Below are 15,410 nucleotides of genomic sequence, written 5' to 3'. Positions count from 1 at the left end.
GGTGAAGATGAAATGCCTGCAGCTTACTAGGACAAGGAGGCTCCCTTCAAGCCAACACATTTTGAAGCAGGTTAACACAGAATACAGCTTTTACGTTAACAACATGACTTAGAGCAAAGATACAAAACACATTAAAAATTACTCAAGTGAGTAATTATTTACTTGAAAATAGACATATACTTTAAAACTTCATTTTAGTAAAAAAACTTTACTATTGACAAAATTAATTCACATGGAAAATGTGAATGCCTTAAAATTACAGCAATATTGAATTTCACACACTCAAAAAAATTAATAAAAAAATATACTATGTGATGCAATTGGTGAAAAAATACTAGTAGTATATTTCACCTTAGAAAACATTCCACAGCAAAACTTATCTTTCTCCAACAGCGCAGTATATCAGGGTTTTACTAGAAGAGCTTTTCCTTCTAAATGAGTGACAAAACATGACAAAATGATGAATGACAAAAATCTGAACATTACAGTCAGGTGGAGCAGCGCCATGAGTGGTGCCTCACCTTGCACTCCCCCCCGAGGAAGTGGGGAATGTTCTCCTTGGGCATGTAGTCCACCAGGCCGCCCGACCCTTGGTAGTCATTCCCGCCATAGAACAAGAACTTGGATCTGAGGAAAAATACAAAGATGTCACACACGAGCTCCTAAAAATATCTAGTGCTCTTACACTGAATAATATAGAATTTGTATTTTATGATCATTACGAGATCCTCATTTAAAAAATAATGGAGCCTTAACATAAGAAAAAATACTATGTAAGGAGCATGCTCTAGAATATTTTGTAATTATCATCATCAGCAACAGCCCACTTACTTCAAATGCTACATGGCAGTCATAGGCATTAATAAGTGGGTGTTCACCTTGTGTTGTCGTCAATGAAGGTGGAGACGAGTGTCCACAGGATGGGGAAGACCCGCGGCGCCCTGATGATCAAGACGCAGCTCATGGTCTCAGGGTAGTTGGCTTCCACAATCTGTTGGAAAGAAAATAATAATATAACAAAACTGTCTGTCTGAAGAAGTTGTGTTTTTTACAGTAATTCTCAGTATTTTCTTTTTCTTTTAAATAATGTCACCAGCTCAGCCATATGTGAATTTATCTTAAATCCTGCACTCTCATCTCATAAATTTCGTTGAAGGCAAGTAAAAAAAAAAGAGGGCTAAACTGCCTTGAAAGATACAGTGAATAAATTTGCATACTTTCCTTCATGAGCTCCCCAAGAACAGTGTCCGGTTAATAAAATGTGACCATAACTTCCATACCTATGTACACAACCCTCTGTGGTGGTAATGCTCCCCTCACCTCAATGATCTTGAGTAATGTTCGAATCCCAGGCCTCCAGAGGTGGCGCATGTTGAGCCCCTCCAGGTCCACCAGCAGCGTCCAGGTGGTGATGGGCCGGCCATAGGTGGAGGTCGCCTCCTCCGTCAGTCGCAAGCCTTCCTCGCAGATGTGCAAAGTCTGGAATCAAGAGGCAGATATGGATGTAGGTTTGAAGGTGTTAGTTTACTCAGATCCACATGTTATTTCTCAGCACCTGGCACTTCACAAACAGTCACCTTCATATACAAACTGCCTATAAGTCATTTTTTTACTTTTCCAGAAACTAAGAAAAACAACTTTCATTTTCTAAGTCACCTTATGATTTGGGCAGAAATGTTAAGGCTAATTTTAGATACACCCTGGAATGACACACACACACACACACACACACACACACACACACACACACACACACACACACACACACACACACACACAACAACAACAAAAAAAAAAAAAAAAAAAAAAAAAAAAAAAAAAAAGTCATGTGTTGAAAAATTTATTAATCCACAAACAAAAAATATCCCCCAAACATTAGTAGTTTGTTTATGAAGGTGACGATATGTGCAGCAGCAGTGGATATGCTGTGATACATTCAATTTATTCAGCCATTTACGGTACACTACTTTGAGAGAAAATTATAGATTTGAATATGTTTCTCTTCATCTTTAGGAGTTGTATGAATTTGGCTTCTGTGGCGGTTGGCTGACTTACGTGCTTGAGGAGCCCCTCTTCCCCGACACTCTTGACCAGGCCCTTCACGTCCATCTGACCGAGCCGCAGCAAATATAACGGCCGGCACTCTGGGGGGACAGAGGAGGATGCAAACCTGCTGTTTGATGACTATTACTATTACTACTGATTAAAACTATGACAACTACCACAACATCTCCTACAATGACTACTACTACCACTGCTAAAACTACTACCATTTTTACTATAATTTTCTAGTTCTACAACTACTACGAGTTCTAAATAACTAAACAGACTAGTAACATGATTAAAAACAGTAACAATGGGAGCAAGGATATGTACACTTCTGTTTTGCAGGTTAGAACTCACATATTCCCCACCTTATATTACTAATTTTGGGATTCATCTTCATTATTTTGAGTGGCACTAATTTTTAATCATAACTGGCAATTCCTGCATGCTGATATCCTGCTCCACCAAGATACCTAATGCTTTACCTTTACACTAACTCTATCCCTCTCTCTGCACCCTGCCATCTCTTCCTACCCATCCTGCTGATCACTGACTCTATCCCTCTCTCTGCACCCTGCCATCTCTTCCTACCCATCCTGCTGATCACTAACTCTATCCCTCTCTCTGCACCCTGGCATCTCTTCCTACCCATCCTGCCGATCACTAACTCTATCCCTCTCTCTGCACCCTGGCATCTCTTCCTACCCATCCTGCTGATGCTCACCCTTGTCCTGGTGGTGCCACCCGCCGGGGAAGTACTCCTGCACCACCTGCGGCACCTGGTACTCGCTCATCATCTTGTCCACCTGGTTCTTCTTGCGCCAGATGAGGGAGTGACTCAGCATCTCCCGCGCCTTCTCAATGTTGAAGTCTCTGGCCCGCAGAAACCTTAGCAAACAATTGTCACTTGGGACCTGCAGGAAGGGGACAAAGAGGAATGGGTACGCATGAAGTCTGTGATCCAGTACACAAAATTAACAGATATTATAGTAGTATTTACTTTTTGTCTTTCAACATTTCATTCTAGAATCTAAAGCATGGGATCCAACTAAAGTCTTCCAAATATGTCGAGGCCGGTCTGCGTAGGCTCGCGTGGGTCCTTTCCTCCCCTCTGCTCTGCCACACAGTCCAAGCACCTATCTCTTCCTCTCATATGTAAGCTATAGGTAACATATGAGAGGAAAAAACAGGTGTTGGGACTGTGTGGCAGAGCAGAGGAGAGAAATGGACCTGCAGGAGCCAACGCCCAAACGGACTCGACAATTTGGTTTCACTATAGAAAACTCACAATTTTCAAACTGTCCTTCATCTTACCTTTCCTTTTTGAAGCTCAGCAACCCACTTCTTCAACTGTATTAATCTAGACTCCTGTAAGGGTGTCAAGTCTCCTAAACATCTCTTAATGTAGTCAGCATCCAACTTGTTGTTTTCTGTAGGAATGTGAATAAATAAATGTTTAAAACAATATGCAAAAATTTCAGGAAACCACCAAGTCAACATTTTGAATTTATCTCAATGTGATCAGTATAACATTTACAAGTGCTAATTCTTTCTGGTGGCTTTCTTTTCGTATAATATAATCAGTCAGTTGTTTTTTTAAATCAATTGTTTTTCCCCAAAGCAGATTTTATGTTAGTTTTCCCAAAGCTTTTAAATTTTCCCTTTGTAACTGGCACCACGGCCAGAAACCTCCGCCTTATAAGATACTCATTGAATTTCCTGCATCAAAGCTTATAAAATCTGTATGGTTGGAACTTAATCTCTGACGACAACTTATCTTTGGAATGAAGGCAATATATATTTCCATGACTTTTCAGACCCTTGATTAATCTTAATTATAGCATTGACTTACTACAGGACTCCCACAATTCATAATCATCAGAATCAATGTGAAACTAAAATATTTTTCTGAGCATATGTAGAAGTATTGTGAGTAAGGCATAGGAGAATGTTTGATGAAGCACAGCAAATAAATCTGAGGCTGAATTTGAATATAACTCACACCAGAATATCAAGCAAGGAACCAGAATGTTAGTAAGAGCGAGCCAAGGCCTGTAGAGTAGGGCCTATGGCATGAAAGGTCTCTTGGAACACATGCAGGCAGTAATAGGAAGTTGTCAGGCAATATGGGGAATCATTTATGCATTGTTATGTGTGAGTAAAAGTTTGATCTGGTAAAATCTACTATGAAAGTAGTTGATTTAAACTTTAAACATTTAGGTTTGACTGTATGTTAAAACCAGAATATAATTTTCTCGAGACACTTTTTGTCCAAACAGTCAAACCTCAGTCTGGCTAAAGGTTGTCTCATGATGTACTTGGATCATTGTGGCGGGACGCTGCAGCCTGAACTGAGGATCACAACCAGCCCTTGATGCAAAGTGATTCATGACTGATAGTTAGCACTGCCACACAGAGCATACAGTATGACTTGTTTCACTAGTACAATCTCAATGGAAAAAGCAATTAATACTGACAAAACATGATAAAGTAGAATGTCCATCTAACACAAATACCATATCCAAAAGAATCAATTTAAAGTTAAACCTCTATGATTAAAGAAATTCTTCACTTAATATTTGTTTTCGTAATACATATAAATGTATACTGAAATACACACTGCCCTAAATATCACTTCATTTCCACATCATACTGTTCTACAGGTTGGCCTAGACATGTCTCCATGGACTCAGTGCTCAGATAATGACAAGTGGTGTCCCAACAAGTGTTAATAAACAGTGTTATCACCAGTCACTGACAGGTTCTGTGGTTTTGAAAGAATAAAGAAACCTGTTATCAATGAAGCTACTGCAAAAGATTGGAATTAATATTTTTTTTTAATCCAAAGTTAAATTAATGACAAACATGGGGAGGCCTATGAAACTAAGAGGAGTTTGATGCTGTTGTTGCTATGGTTATCAACTGTCTGTTTTCTTCTTTATGTAATACAACCACTTTGTGAATTCTGTCTGTCTCTGAGGACAGGTAACCAAGTGGTCAAGGACTGTAGCAGAGCACCAATTGTTTCACTAATGTGCCAAAGTACACATTCTTACACTGAGACAACAATTTAGTTCAATGCAAAACTGATTTATGCCAAACTATTTTGAGATTTACTGGTATCATGTATTAAATTGACATTCTACTAGGATATTATAAATGTGTTTTGATGTAAGCAGCCATTAGTGCTGAGATTACTATGCCATAATTAACAAACTGTTACTTTGTCATTACAAGATATAAAGAGCATTTGACAAATGTAAATTTATGCTGAGGCTACAGTACTACAATAAACAGGTTCAAGAAAGCGTTTGTAGCATGTAGCTCTGAGTGGGGTGATGTGAGGGCAGTCTACTGAAGCTGTTGTTAGCTCAGTGCTCAGTACTGGGTGGGTGCTGGCGTACAAGTCCTCTCTATACTTTAAACTGCAGAAACATTTTGCTAATGGCACTGGCATCAATACCACTCCCATTACTTCTAGCTTAAAGTATAGGCTCATCAAAATGACCAATGTCTGTAGTAGGGTAGGACAAAATCTGCACCAAAATATCAGTGGTGATAGCTATTACAATGATTTGCCATTTTACTGCTTCATAAGCTTTTGTTAAAATGACAATATCAATTTCATCAAATACCCCGGTCAACGTGGCCATTATCCACCACCTCTTCGGACCCCCGGTTATCGTGACACCTCTTATTGTACTCATTGTTGTTGGCCAACATGCCACCACCACCACCACCTGGAAGTTAGTCAAGAACATGTGCGTCTTATAATACTGGAGTGGCCAACACAGCGCCTCGGGGAGTGGCTCGTGGTGACGGAGGAGGGAGGTGGGGGGGAGGGGGAGTTTCGAGGTTCTGTATATAAAACATTTTCCAGGAATTTATCATTAAAAAAAATTTACTTGAAAAAAAAAAAGTTAATGTTTATTTAGATAATTTTCAATATATGATTCGTGAATGTTTGACAAAACTACAACTCAATTTTGTAATCAAGACTTAAGTTCTTTCTTTTTCAAAATTCATTAAAAATCAGTAATTTTCCTGGAAAGAAGACTGACTTTTGGTGACAGGAAACAAGAAAACTGTTCAAACATTTGCTGATTCAAAGATACACAAAAGTACTGAACTGAATGAGACAATTCTGATAAAGCCTGCTTTCAAAAGTATGATTTAATCAAACATCATGAGACATTTACATATTTTTTCTTAAAAAAAAAAAAAAAAAAAAAAAAGTATTACTAGCAAATAAAAAAGTTCAAAGACATCATATTTGGCAATTCATACTTCATGTTTCTTGCTGTAAAACATTATCAATATCTTCTTTAGGGAACACTGTGTGAGTGGCAGAGAGAAGAAAAAGCATAAACAACAGACTCTGCTTTTTTTTGGAAAACTCAAGTGTCAAGAAGGAGCAACAAAGGCAGACAAGTGGCCACAGCAGCTTACCGTCATTGATGTTAACTTTCTCTATGCTGAGAATGTTGGTTGCTGAGGCCCCGAGCTGGAGTTCCCTGGAGCCTGTGGACGGCGTGCTGCTGGTGCGGTCACGGGTCTCGGCCTCCTCAGAGCTGCTCTCGCCCTCTTCCTTGTTCCTTTCCTTGGCTACTAAGCTCTTCTCTGGCTTTGGCTCCTCCCAGCGTGGTATATAGGTTATTCCTTCTTTACTTAGCTGTTCGATGAAGTACTCGATGATTTCCTTCCCCTGTGGGAGTTTAGGTCTGTCAGAGTGACTCAAGTCTATGGAATGAAATATATTTCTCTATAAATAGAAATAGAAATAGGTGCTTAAAGAATCACCCTCTGCTAGGTATCTATGACCATGTATAGGTCTGCTAGGGCTTCAAGAAAGTGCTTCCTCTCTCACCAAGAAGCTGCCATGAGTTAGGATCAGACTTGCAACTTCACAGTCCTGAGCCAAGCACCAAGTCTACAAAACCATTCAGCCCCGGAAGAGAGTAAACTCCAGCAGCCTGAATATCACAAAGTTATTCTGCCCCTGAGGTACACAATCACTGCAGGTTAGATGCCAAGAAAATACACAGAGGGTGCATCTTTGAATCTGGTTCTGCCTACAATACTTTCTTGTTTACTGGTTACGTGCTCAGAGCCTAGTTCACACACCTTGGAGATGTTCTGGGAGTATTGCTTCATGGCAATCTTCTCCACAGTGCTCTCGAACCCGAAGAAGGACTTGATATCGAGGGTTGCTGTCTGCTCAAAGCAAGTCCAGTCGCTGTTTTCTGGATGGACCTGTTGGTGGACGGGAAGGGAAGGTGATGGTGGAGGTTTGGCAAGATGGGTGTGGAGCTTCATCTATATTCTCATTATACATTTATCTTTACATATTCTCATACATTAATTTGTTCTCACTTAGCTCATTATGAATTTCTTTGAACCAATAGTCTAAAATTTTCTCTGCTTTCCCACATCTTTTGTCATTGTCATCCTAATCCCATTTGCTGCACAGAAAGGGCAAATAAGGGAAAACAATTACAGCTGAAGTGGGAAAGACCAACCAGTGAAATGGGTCACACTGATCTGGCTTCAAAACACCACTTACCTTACTTTTAATATCATTTTCACACATATTCATTTTCCTATTTCTTATTTTCATTTGCTACTATGTTCTGAAGCTCAAAAAAGATACAAGAAGATTTAACCTGGTAGCAGCGACGGGCCAGATTTGTGCCGTGATATAAACCCCCCAAAATAGATGATGCATAAACTGATCACAAATGCTTTGATATATATTATGAAATGGTTTGTGTGAGTGATGATTTTTTCTCATTTTTCTCGCTTAGAGGGACCATTAAGAAACATTATCCCCGCTGCTACCAGGTTAATAATAATTCTGGACATGATGCTCGATACTTTAGAGGAAACATATGAAGTGCTAAACAGCTCCCACAGATAATGAGACAAACAACAAAACAACAATAACAACAAGGCTACAGTAATCAAGCTCTAAACTGACTGATTAACTACCGGGTCATTAAGTGAGGCAGCGAGGTCGAGCTGGTTGGGGATAATTTCATCTCTGCTTTCCCACGGACACATATGATTTTTCTGAGTAGAGACATTTGGTAAGTGTTCAGGGTTTTGTTAGGTTAGATTAAGTTAGGGTATCTTTATTCACAAGATGTAAGACGACTGTAAATATGCCCCCCCAAAACATCACAATTAAAAAGGGGAGGGAGAGAGAGAGATTAAACTTAACTTTTTTGAACGATAGGCTACAACAGCACCCTCATCCCTCATATATATCCCTCACCTTGCACTGTCACGGAATTAAAAATGAAAAAGAAAAATAACATCACCACAATTAAAAAGGGGAAGGGGAAGTAACGATTTTAGTTTTATACTTCCTCTTCCCCTTTTTAATTGTGATGTTTTTTGAGGCATATTTACAGCCTTCTTACATCTTGTGAATAAAAATACCCCAAACTTTACCTAACCTAACAAAACCCTGAACAGTTACCATATGTCTCCACTCAGGAAAAGTCATATGTGCTTCCTTAATAATGGGACTTTCTAACAAATTGAGGTCATCCTTTGTTGATTTATGGTATAAGCTCACCTACCATGTGTTTGAAGATACCCTGAACTTAACCTAACCTAACAAAACCCTGAACAGTTACCATATGTCTCCACTCAGGAAAATCATATGTGCTTCCTTACTAATGGGACTTTCTATCTAACAAATTGAGGTCATCCTTTGTTGATTTATGGTATAAGCTCGCCTACCATGTGTTTGAAGATACCCTGAACTTAACCTAAACTAACAAAACCTTGAACAGTTACCATATGTCTTCACTCAGGAAAATCATATGTGCTTCCTTACTAATGGGACTTTCTATCTAACAAATTGAGGTCATGCTTTGTTGATTTATGGTATAATCTGCCACCTACCATGTGTTTGAAGATACCCTGAACTTAACCTAACCTAACAAAAACAAACATTAATTATATGCCTTTACTTAGAAAAAATTATATTTGCTTCCCTACTAATGAGACTTTCTATCTGACAAAGTGAGGCCATTCTTTGTTGATTTATACAGTAACTACGAAGATGACAACTACGGTGACGACGACAACGAAGACTACCGATGACTACGATGATGACGATGACAACTATGACGACAGGAAGTGCAGCGATGACGACCAGGTACGACGATAACGATGAAAACGACGGCAACAGAGAATATGTGCGACGACAACGATGACTCCCGCGAACTCCAACGATGACGAAGAATAAGTCCGCGAACTCAGGAAAGGCGAGGTAGGGGTCGGAGGGGGGTCGGGGGCACGGGGTCGGAACGGGGTCGGAGTGGGGTCGGGGCAGGGTCGGAGCGGGGTCGGAGGGGGGTTGGAGCAGGGTCGGAGGGGGATCGGGGCGGGGTAGGAGGAGGGTCGGAGCGGGGTCGGCGATCGCGCAAGACGGGGCCGAGATGGACTTACCGAGTAGCGGCAGTTCTCGTTGATGGCCACCCTGGAGGAGAAGCTCTCGTTGTAGGCCTCGATCTGGAGCGTCCTGTTGCGCCGGTCCAGCGTGTTGGTCTGTACGAAGTGAATAAACTCCACCCCCATGATCTGTAAGGGACACACACACACACATTATTATTATTATCATTATTGTTATTATGTTCATTATTTATCACACATTTTATTCTTAACTAACATATATCTCTTTACTAACCATTCTTATTCTTAACTACGTAATTTATACCCCAATTCCCTCTCTATATTAACTCACTATCCTCGTCACTATCGCCTTCTCCCTTTTGAGGCTTATGATTATACCTTTAAATAATGATAATAATAATAGAGAAACAATAACACCTAATCTAATCAACATTTTTCCCACCACCGAAAGGAAGAAAAAAAGTTAAAACCAATAAAAAAAGGCCAATTATTAATGAGAGAGAGAGAGAGAGAGAGAGAGAGAGAGAGAGAGAGAGAGAGAGAGAGAGAGAGAGAGAGATATTAAACTTAACTTTTTCGAACGATAGGCTACAACAGCATCGAATCCCTCATATATATATCCCTCCCCTTGCAATGCCTCGAAAAAAAGAAAGAATAAAAAAAAAAAAGATGTAGAAGCAATTCCACGGCGATGCACGGATAGAAAATAAAAAAGAAAAAAAATGGAAAGAAAGAAGGAACGCGCGCTTATAAACTGGATATCGACTGTAAAAAAATAATAAAAAAAGTCTACGGTGTCCTCCAATCACATTTCATCTCACACACAGGACGGACGAGACCCAAAACTCCTTCCTCCTTCACCTCCTTCCCTTTCTTTCTTTATATATTCTCTTCCTTCCTTCATATCTCCTCTCTTCCTCCATTCTGTTCCAATTCCTTCTTTCATTCCTTCACTTTTTCTTTCAGGCACACAAACACTTTTTTTTTCCTTCCTCCTTCTCTTTCTTTCATTATATATTCTCTCTTCCTTCATATCTTCTCTCTTCCTCCATTCTGTTCCAATTCCTTCTTTCATTCCTTAACTTTTTCTTTCAGACACACAAACACTTTTTTTTTCCTTCCTCCTTCTCCTGCCTTCCTTTCTTCATGTATCCTCTCTCTTCCTTCCTAAATATCTCCTCCTTTCCTCCATTTTGTTGCTATTCCTTCCTATCTTTCTCCAAAATTTCTTCCACTTACTCTCACGCACGACAAATGACTTTCTCCTTTCTTTCCTTCCTCCTTCTCTTCCTTTCTTCTTTATATGTTCTCTTCCTTCCTTCCTTCGTTTCTTCTCTCTCCCTCCATTCTGTTCCAATTCCTTCCTCCATTCGTCCACAATTTCTTTCAGACTGACAACAGATGAGACTTTCTTCATTCTTTCTTTCCTCTCTTCCAACTCAAATTCTTTCCTTCATTCCTTCCTTTCTGTGTCGTCTTTCCCTTCCTTTATATCTCCTCTCTTCCTCCGATCTGTTCCTTTTTCCCTTCACCCTTCCTTTCTTTAATTTTTCTTTTACACGCCCACAAAAGACGAGACTCTTCTTTTCTTCCTTCCTACCATTCTTCCTTCCCCTCTTCTTCCATTGATATTTCTTCTCTCTCTCTCTCTCTCTCTCTCTCTCTCTCTCTCTCTCTCTCTCTCTCTCTCTCTCTCTTCCAATACATTTATTTTCTTCCTCTCTTCCTTCCCTCGCATATCTTTCCTCCTCCTTCACCCAAACACAAACAGATGACACTTTTTTACTTTCCTCTCCCTTCCTTCCTTCTTCCCTCCCTCCATTCCTTCCTCTCTGTCTCTCTTAATTCCTTTGCATTTCTTATCTCTTCTCTTCCTCCCTTCACGAATCCTCCTTCCTCCACCGCCCCCCCCCACACACAAACAGATGAGACTTCCTTTTTTCTTTCCTCTCTCTAGTCTCCCTCCCTCCCTCCCTTCCTTCCTCCTCCTGTCATCAGTTGGGAGGAACACAAAGGCTCAAAAGTCTTACGGGATCATGATAACTTTATTGATTTTTTTGCGAGGCGGGAACACGACCAGACAGGCTGCCAAGACAAGGAAGAGGAGGACGTGGAGAAAAAGAAGACGCAGGAGGAGAGGAGGAGGAAGAGGGGAAGGAGGAGGAGGAAGAGGGGGAGGAGGAGGGGCGTGAATACAAAGGGAAACGAGGGGAGAACACAGCGAGAAACGGAGAGAGAGGGAAAGGAGAAGAGACAGAAGGACGAAGGTAGCACATCATGAGAGAGAAAATTAGCCTACAAAGGGAGAAAAAGAAGACGCGGAAGAAGAGGAGGAGGAAGAGGGGGAGGACGGGCGTGAATACAAAGGGAAACGAGGGGAGAACACAGCGAGAAACGGAGAGAAAGGGAAAGGAGAAGAGACAGGGACGAAGGCAGCACATCACGAGAGAAAATTAGGCTACAAGTTAAGAAGAGCACAACAATAGGCCGGCAGCGAGGAGGGGGTGCTTAACTAAAAAGTATTCATATTTAATTCACGGGAGACATCGCTATTCTTTCTTTCTCTGGTTCTTATCTCAACAAACCGCGTTGGAGAGCGAGATAAACAATTGAAAGGAGACTAAAATAACATGGATTCTAAATATTTAACACGTTAATATGAAAAATACACAATAGGAAGAGATACTGAGATGAAAAATGAGAAGATAGTGGATTATGAGTAAAGATATTAACGAACAAATAAAAAAAATAAGCAAAATAACTTACACAGCAAACATGAATATACGCAAAGAGATAGAGAGATTGTAAGGGAAATATGGACACTACTGAAATAAGAACTGTGGAAAAACGAAACAACTTAGGCAAATATAAAGAAATGCCAGGAGGGAAAAAAAAAGAAAAAAAAGAAACAGGAACACTACTGAAATACGAACTGAAGAAAAACGAAAAAACAACAACAACTTAAGAAGCCAACATGACGAAACACCATAAGAGAAAGAAATAGACAAAGTAAGGAACTGAGAAAAGAGAGACAGAAAGAGAGAGGTAAGAAAATGAAAGGAACACAACTGAAATACAATCTGTGGAAAGACGAGAAATAACCTAACAAGCCAACACAAAGTAAAAAAGTGTCATCTGCTTGTGTTTGGGTGGAGGAGGAGGAAGGATATGCGCGGGAGGGAAGAGAGGGAGAAATGTATTGGAAGAGAGAGAGGAAGAGAGCAGGAGTTAAAAAAAAGGAAAGATAACATGACGTCCCTTAAAACACGAACTGGCAAAAAAAGGATAAAACATAAATATAAACTGAACAAAAACGAAATAACTCTAAATATATACAAAAAAAAAGGAAAGATAGAAAATGGAACACAAACACTACTAAAACACGAACTACAGGAATAAGGTTAAAAAAAGCAACCTCAATGAATGTTTTTTCCCGGTAAACTTCAACAAACAAGAACAAGTAGAGTGGGACAGACAGACAGACAGACAGACAAAGCAGATGATGCACGAACCGAACAAAACAGCAGCGGGAAGCGTATATATATGCCTCCCCCGCCCCCTACCTTCCCCCCACAACTTCAAATTTTAATCTCGCTTAATTAAAGAGAACTGCAGAGCTTCCAAAGACTCGGGAAGAAAGAGAAGGACGGGGAGAGAGGCGTAAAGGGTGAGGAGTAGAAGGAGGAGGAGGAGGAGGTCAAAGGAGGGGTCACAATGGGGCAGGGCAAGAGGAAAAGGAGATGGATGGAAGGGAGAGAGATGAAGAAAGAGGGGGAAAGGGACAAATAGAAGGGATAGAAGGAAAGGAGATAAGGGAAGGGAAAAAGGAAAAGGAGAGGGATGCAAGGGAGGGAGATAAAAAAGGAAGGGGAAAGAAACAGAAGAGAGAGATGGAAGGGAGGGAGAGATGAAGAAGAAAGGAGAAAGAAACAGAAGAGAGAGATGGAAGGGAGGGAGAGATGAAGAAGAAAGGAGAAAGAAACAGAAGAGAGAGATGGAAGGGAGGGGGAGATGAAAAAAGAAGGGGAGAGAGACAGAAAGGAGGAATGGGAGGAAGGAAAGGAGGAGCAGGGAGGGGAGGAAAGGAGGGTTGATAGGAAGAAAGATAAAGAAAGGATAAGGGAGAAGTGGGTTAAAAAAAAAAAAAAAAAGGAAGAAGGAAAGGAAAAAAGAAAAGAGGAAAATTTTTAACATACGTAGGTAAGAGGAGGAGGAGGAGGAGGAGGAGTCAAGGCGAGTGAGAGTGGAAAGAGTGAATGTTGCATGACGGGATGAATAAGGACGAGAGAGAGAGAGAGAGAGAGAGAGAGAGAGAGAGAGAGAGATGGGATAAAGAAACTAAAAACATCTCATTAGTACATAAATAAATAAATAAATAAATAAGAAACGAAATAAGGAAAAAAAAACCACCTGAAAGCCTCCCAACATTAAATAAAAGACGAATAAAAAAAAAAAATCTCACCAGTAAATTAATAAGTAAATAATTGAGACGATGCAAAAAAACTCCCACCAGTAAAATAAGTCCCGCTAGTTACCTCCTCCTGTCACCTGTCTCACCTGTCCCACGCCCTCATGCACGCCCACACCTCCACCCACACCTCCGCCCACGCCCCGACACACCTTTTCCTTCTTTTGCCCCCACGCACGTATACCAAATCTCTCTCTCTCTCTCTCTCTCTCTCTCTCTCTCTCTCTCTCTCTCTCTCTCTCTCTCTCTCTGACCTTCCACATTCTCCCTCCACTACCCTCCTCTTCTCCTCCTCCTCCTCCACTACCTTGGCTATCCACTCTCAGTTCCACCTACATATTAATTCTTCCTTTATACCTTTCCTGCATCACACACATCTATCAACTCCACTTGGTTATTATCTCGCATACACAACCCTTTCCACCTCTCCTGTCTTCCACCTGTACTTTTAAATGCCTCCCTGTCCCTCCACCCATCCAACCTAACGTTCCACCTTCCACTTCCTTCCTTCTACCTACCTTCTTTGTCCTTTTAAATGTCTCTTTCTGTAACCTTTCTCGTCCCTCCACCCATCCACCCTAACTCTCCACCTTCCACCCACTTCCTTCTACCTACCTTCTTTGTTCCATACTCACCTATCCCTCAAACATCCCTTTTGGCACATGATTTTCCCTCCCATCCACTCTCAGCATCTTTTACGTATCTTCTTTGCTGTTCTACCTATCTACCTTTCAAGCCACATCTCAAACATCCCTTTTCTCACTACAGTTCTTTCATTCCAATCCATTATCCATTATCACATCTTCCACCGACCTTCTTTATCCCCCACCTATCTACCCTTCAAGCCAAACATCCTTATCTCGAACATCCCTTACAGTACAAGTTTCTTCCCTTCTACCTCCCTATTCCCTACTCCTCCTCCCATTATCCATCCTCAAATCTTCCACCCATCTTCTTTATCCCTCCACCTATCTACCCTTCAAGCCAAACATCCTTATATCAAGTAAAAGTTTCTTCCCTCCTACCTCTCTATTCCTTACTCCTCCTCCCATTATCCATCCTCAAATCTTCCACCCATCTTCTTTATCCCTCCACCTATCTACCCTTCAAGCCAAACATCCTTATATCAAGTACAAGTTTCTTCCCTCCTACCTCCCTATTCCCCCTCTTCCTCCTCCTCCCTCAGCGACTCCCACGTACCTTCTTCAGCAGGTAGGGCGCCTCCACGTGAAGCCTACACCTGCGGGACACCTGCTGGACGGCGCCGTCTTTAGAGGTGGTCTCCTTGAGGACATCCGTGCCGGCCATTATGGGGATCATGTCGCACTTCGGGAAACGACGCACGTACGCCTGAGGGGAAAGAGAGAAGGGTTAGTCAGGATGAGGGTCAAGGGTGAAGGGTGAGAAGTGGAGGGTCAAGGTGAAGGGTGAGAAGTGGAGGGTCAAGGTGAAGGGTGAGGGTGTGAGATGA

General features: G+C 41.1%; 1 protein-coding gene across 5 annotated transcripts in view; it reads right to left on the bottom strand.

Moving 5' to 3' along the window:
* Window positions 1-15,410, bottom strand: part of LOC127008184 (SEC14-like protein 1) — an 88,700-nt gene that overhangs the window by 15,135 nt on the left and 58,155 nt on the right. For 4 of the 5 annotated variants that reach the window (XM_050879866.1, XM_050879867.1, XM_050879869.1 and 1 more), the window contains exons 2-12: window positions 15,140-15,289; window positions 9,508-9,639; window positions 7,171-7,299; window positions 6,496-6,751; window positions 5,682-5,786; window positions 3,361-3,476; window positions 2,771-2,960; window positions 2,056-2,144; window positions 1,321-1,479; window positions 879-991; window positions 522-627 (exon numbers count right to left, since the gene is read on the bottom strand). In XM_050879866.1, coding sequence (XP_050735823.1) covers window positions 522-627; window positions 879-991; window positions 1,321-1,479; window positions 2,056-2,144; window positions 2,771-2,960; window positions 3,361-3,476; window positions 5,682-5,786; window positions 6,496-6,751; window positions 7,171-7,299; window positions 9,508-9,639; window positions 15,140-15,289 — 1,545 coding nt within the window. The remainder of the gene's footprint in view (window positions 1-521; window positions 628-878; window positions 992-1,320; window positions 1,480-2,055; window positions 2,145-2,770; window positions 2,961-3,360; window positions 3,477-5,681; window positions 5,787-6,495; window positions 6,752-7,170; window positions 7,300-9,507; window positions 9,640-15,139; window positions 15,290-15,410) is intronic. The other variant, XM_050879870.1, reaches the window with a different exon arrangement.

Source organism: Eriocheir sinensis, chromosome 37, assembly GCF_024679095.1.
Source record: "Eriocheir sinensis breed Jianghai 21 chromosome 37, ASM2467909v1, whole genome shotgun sequence".
Taxonomy (NCBI): domain Eukaryota; kingdom Metazoa; phylum Arthropoda; class Malacostraca; order Decapoda; family Varunidae; genus Eriocheir; species Eriocheir sinensis.
Note: the sequence above shows the minus strand (reverse complement) of the source record. Positions and strands in the feature narration are given on the sequence as shown.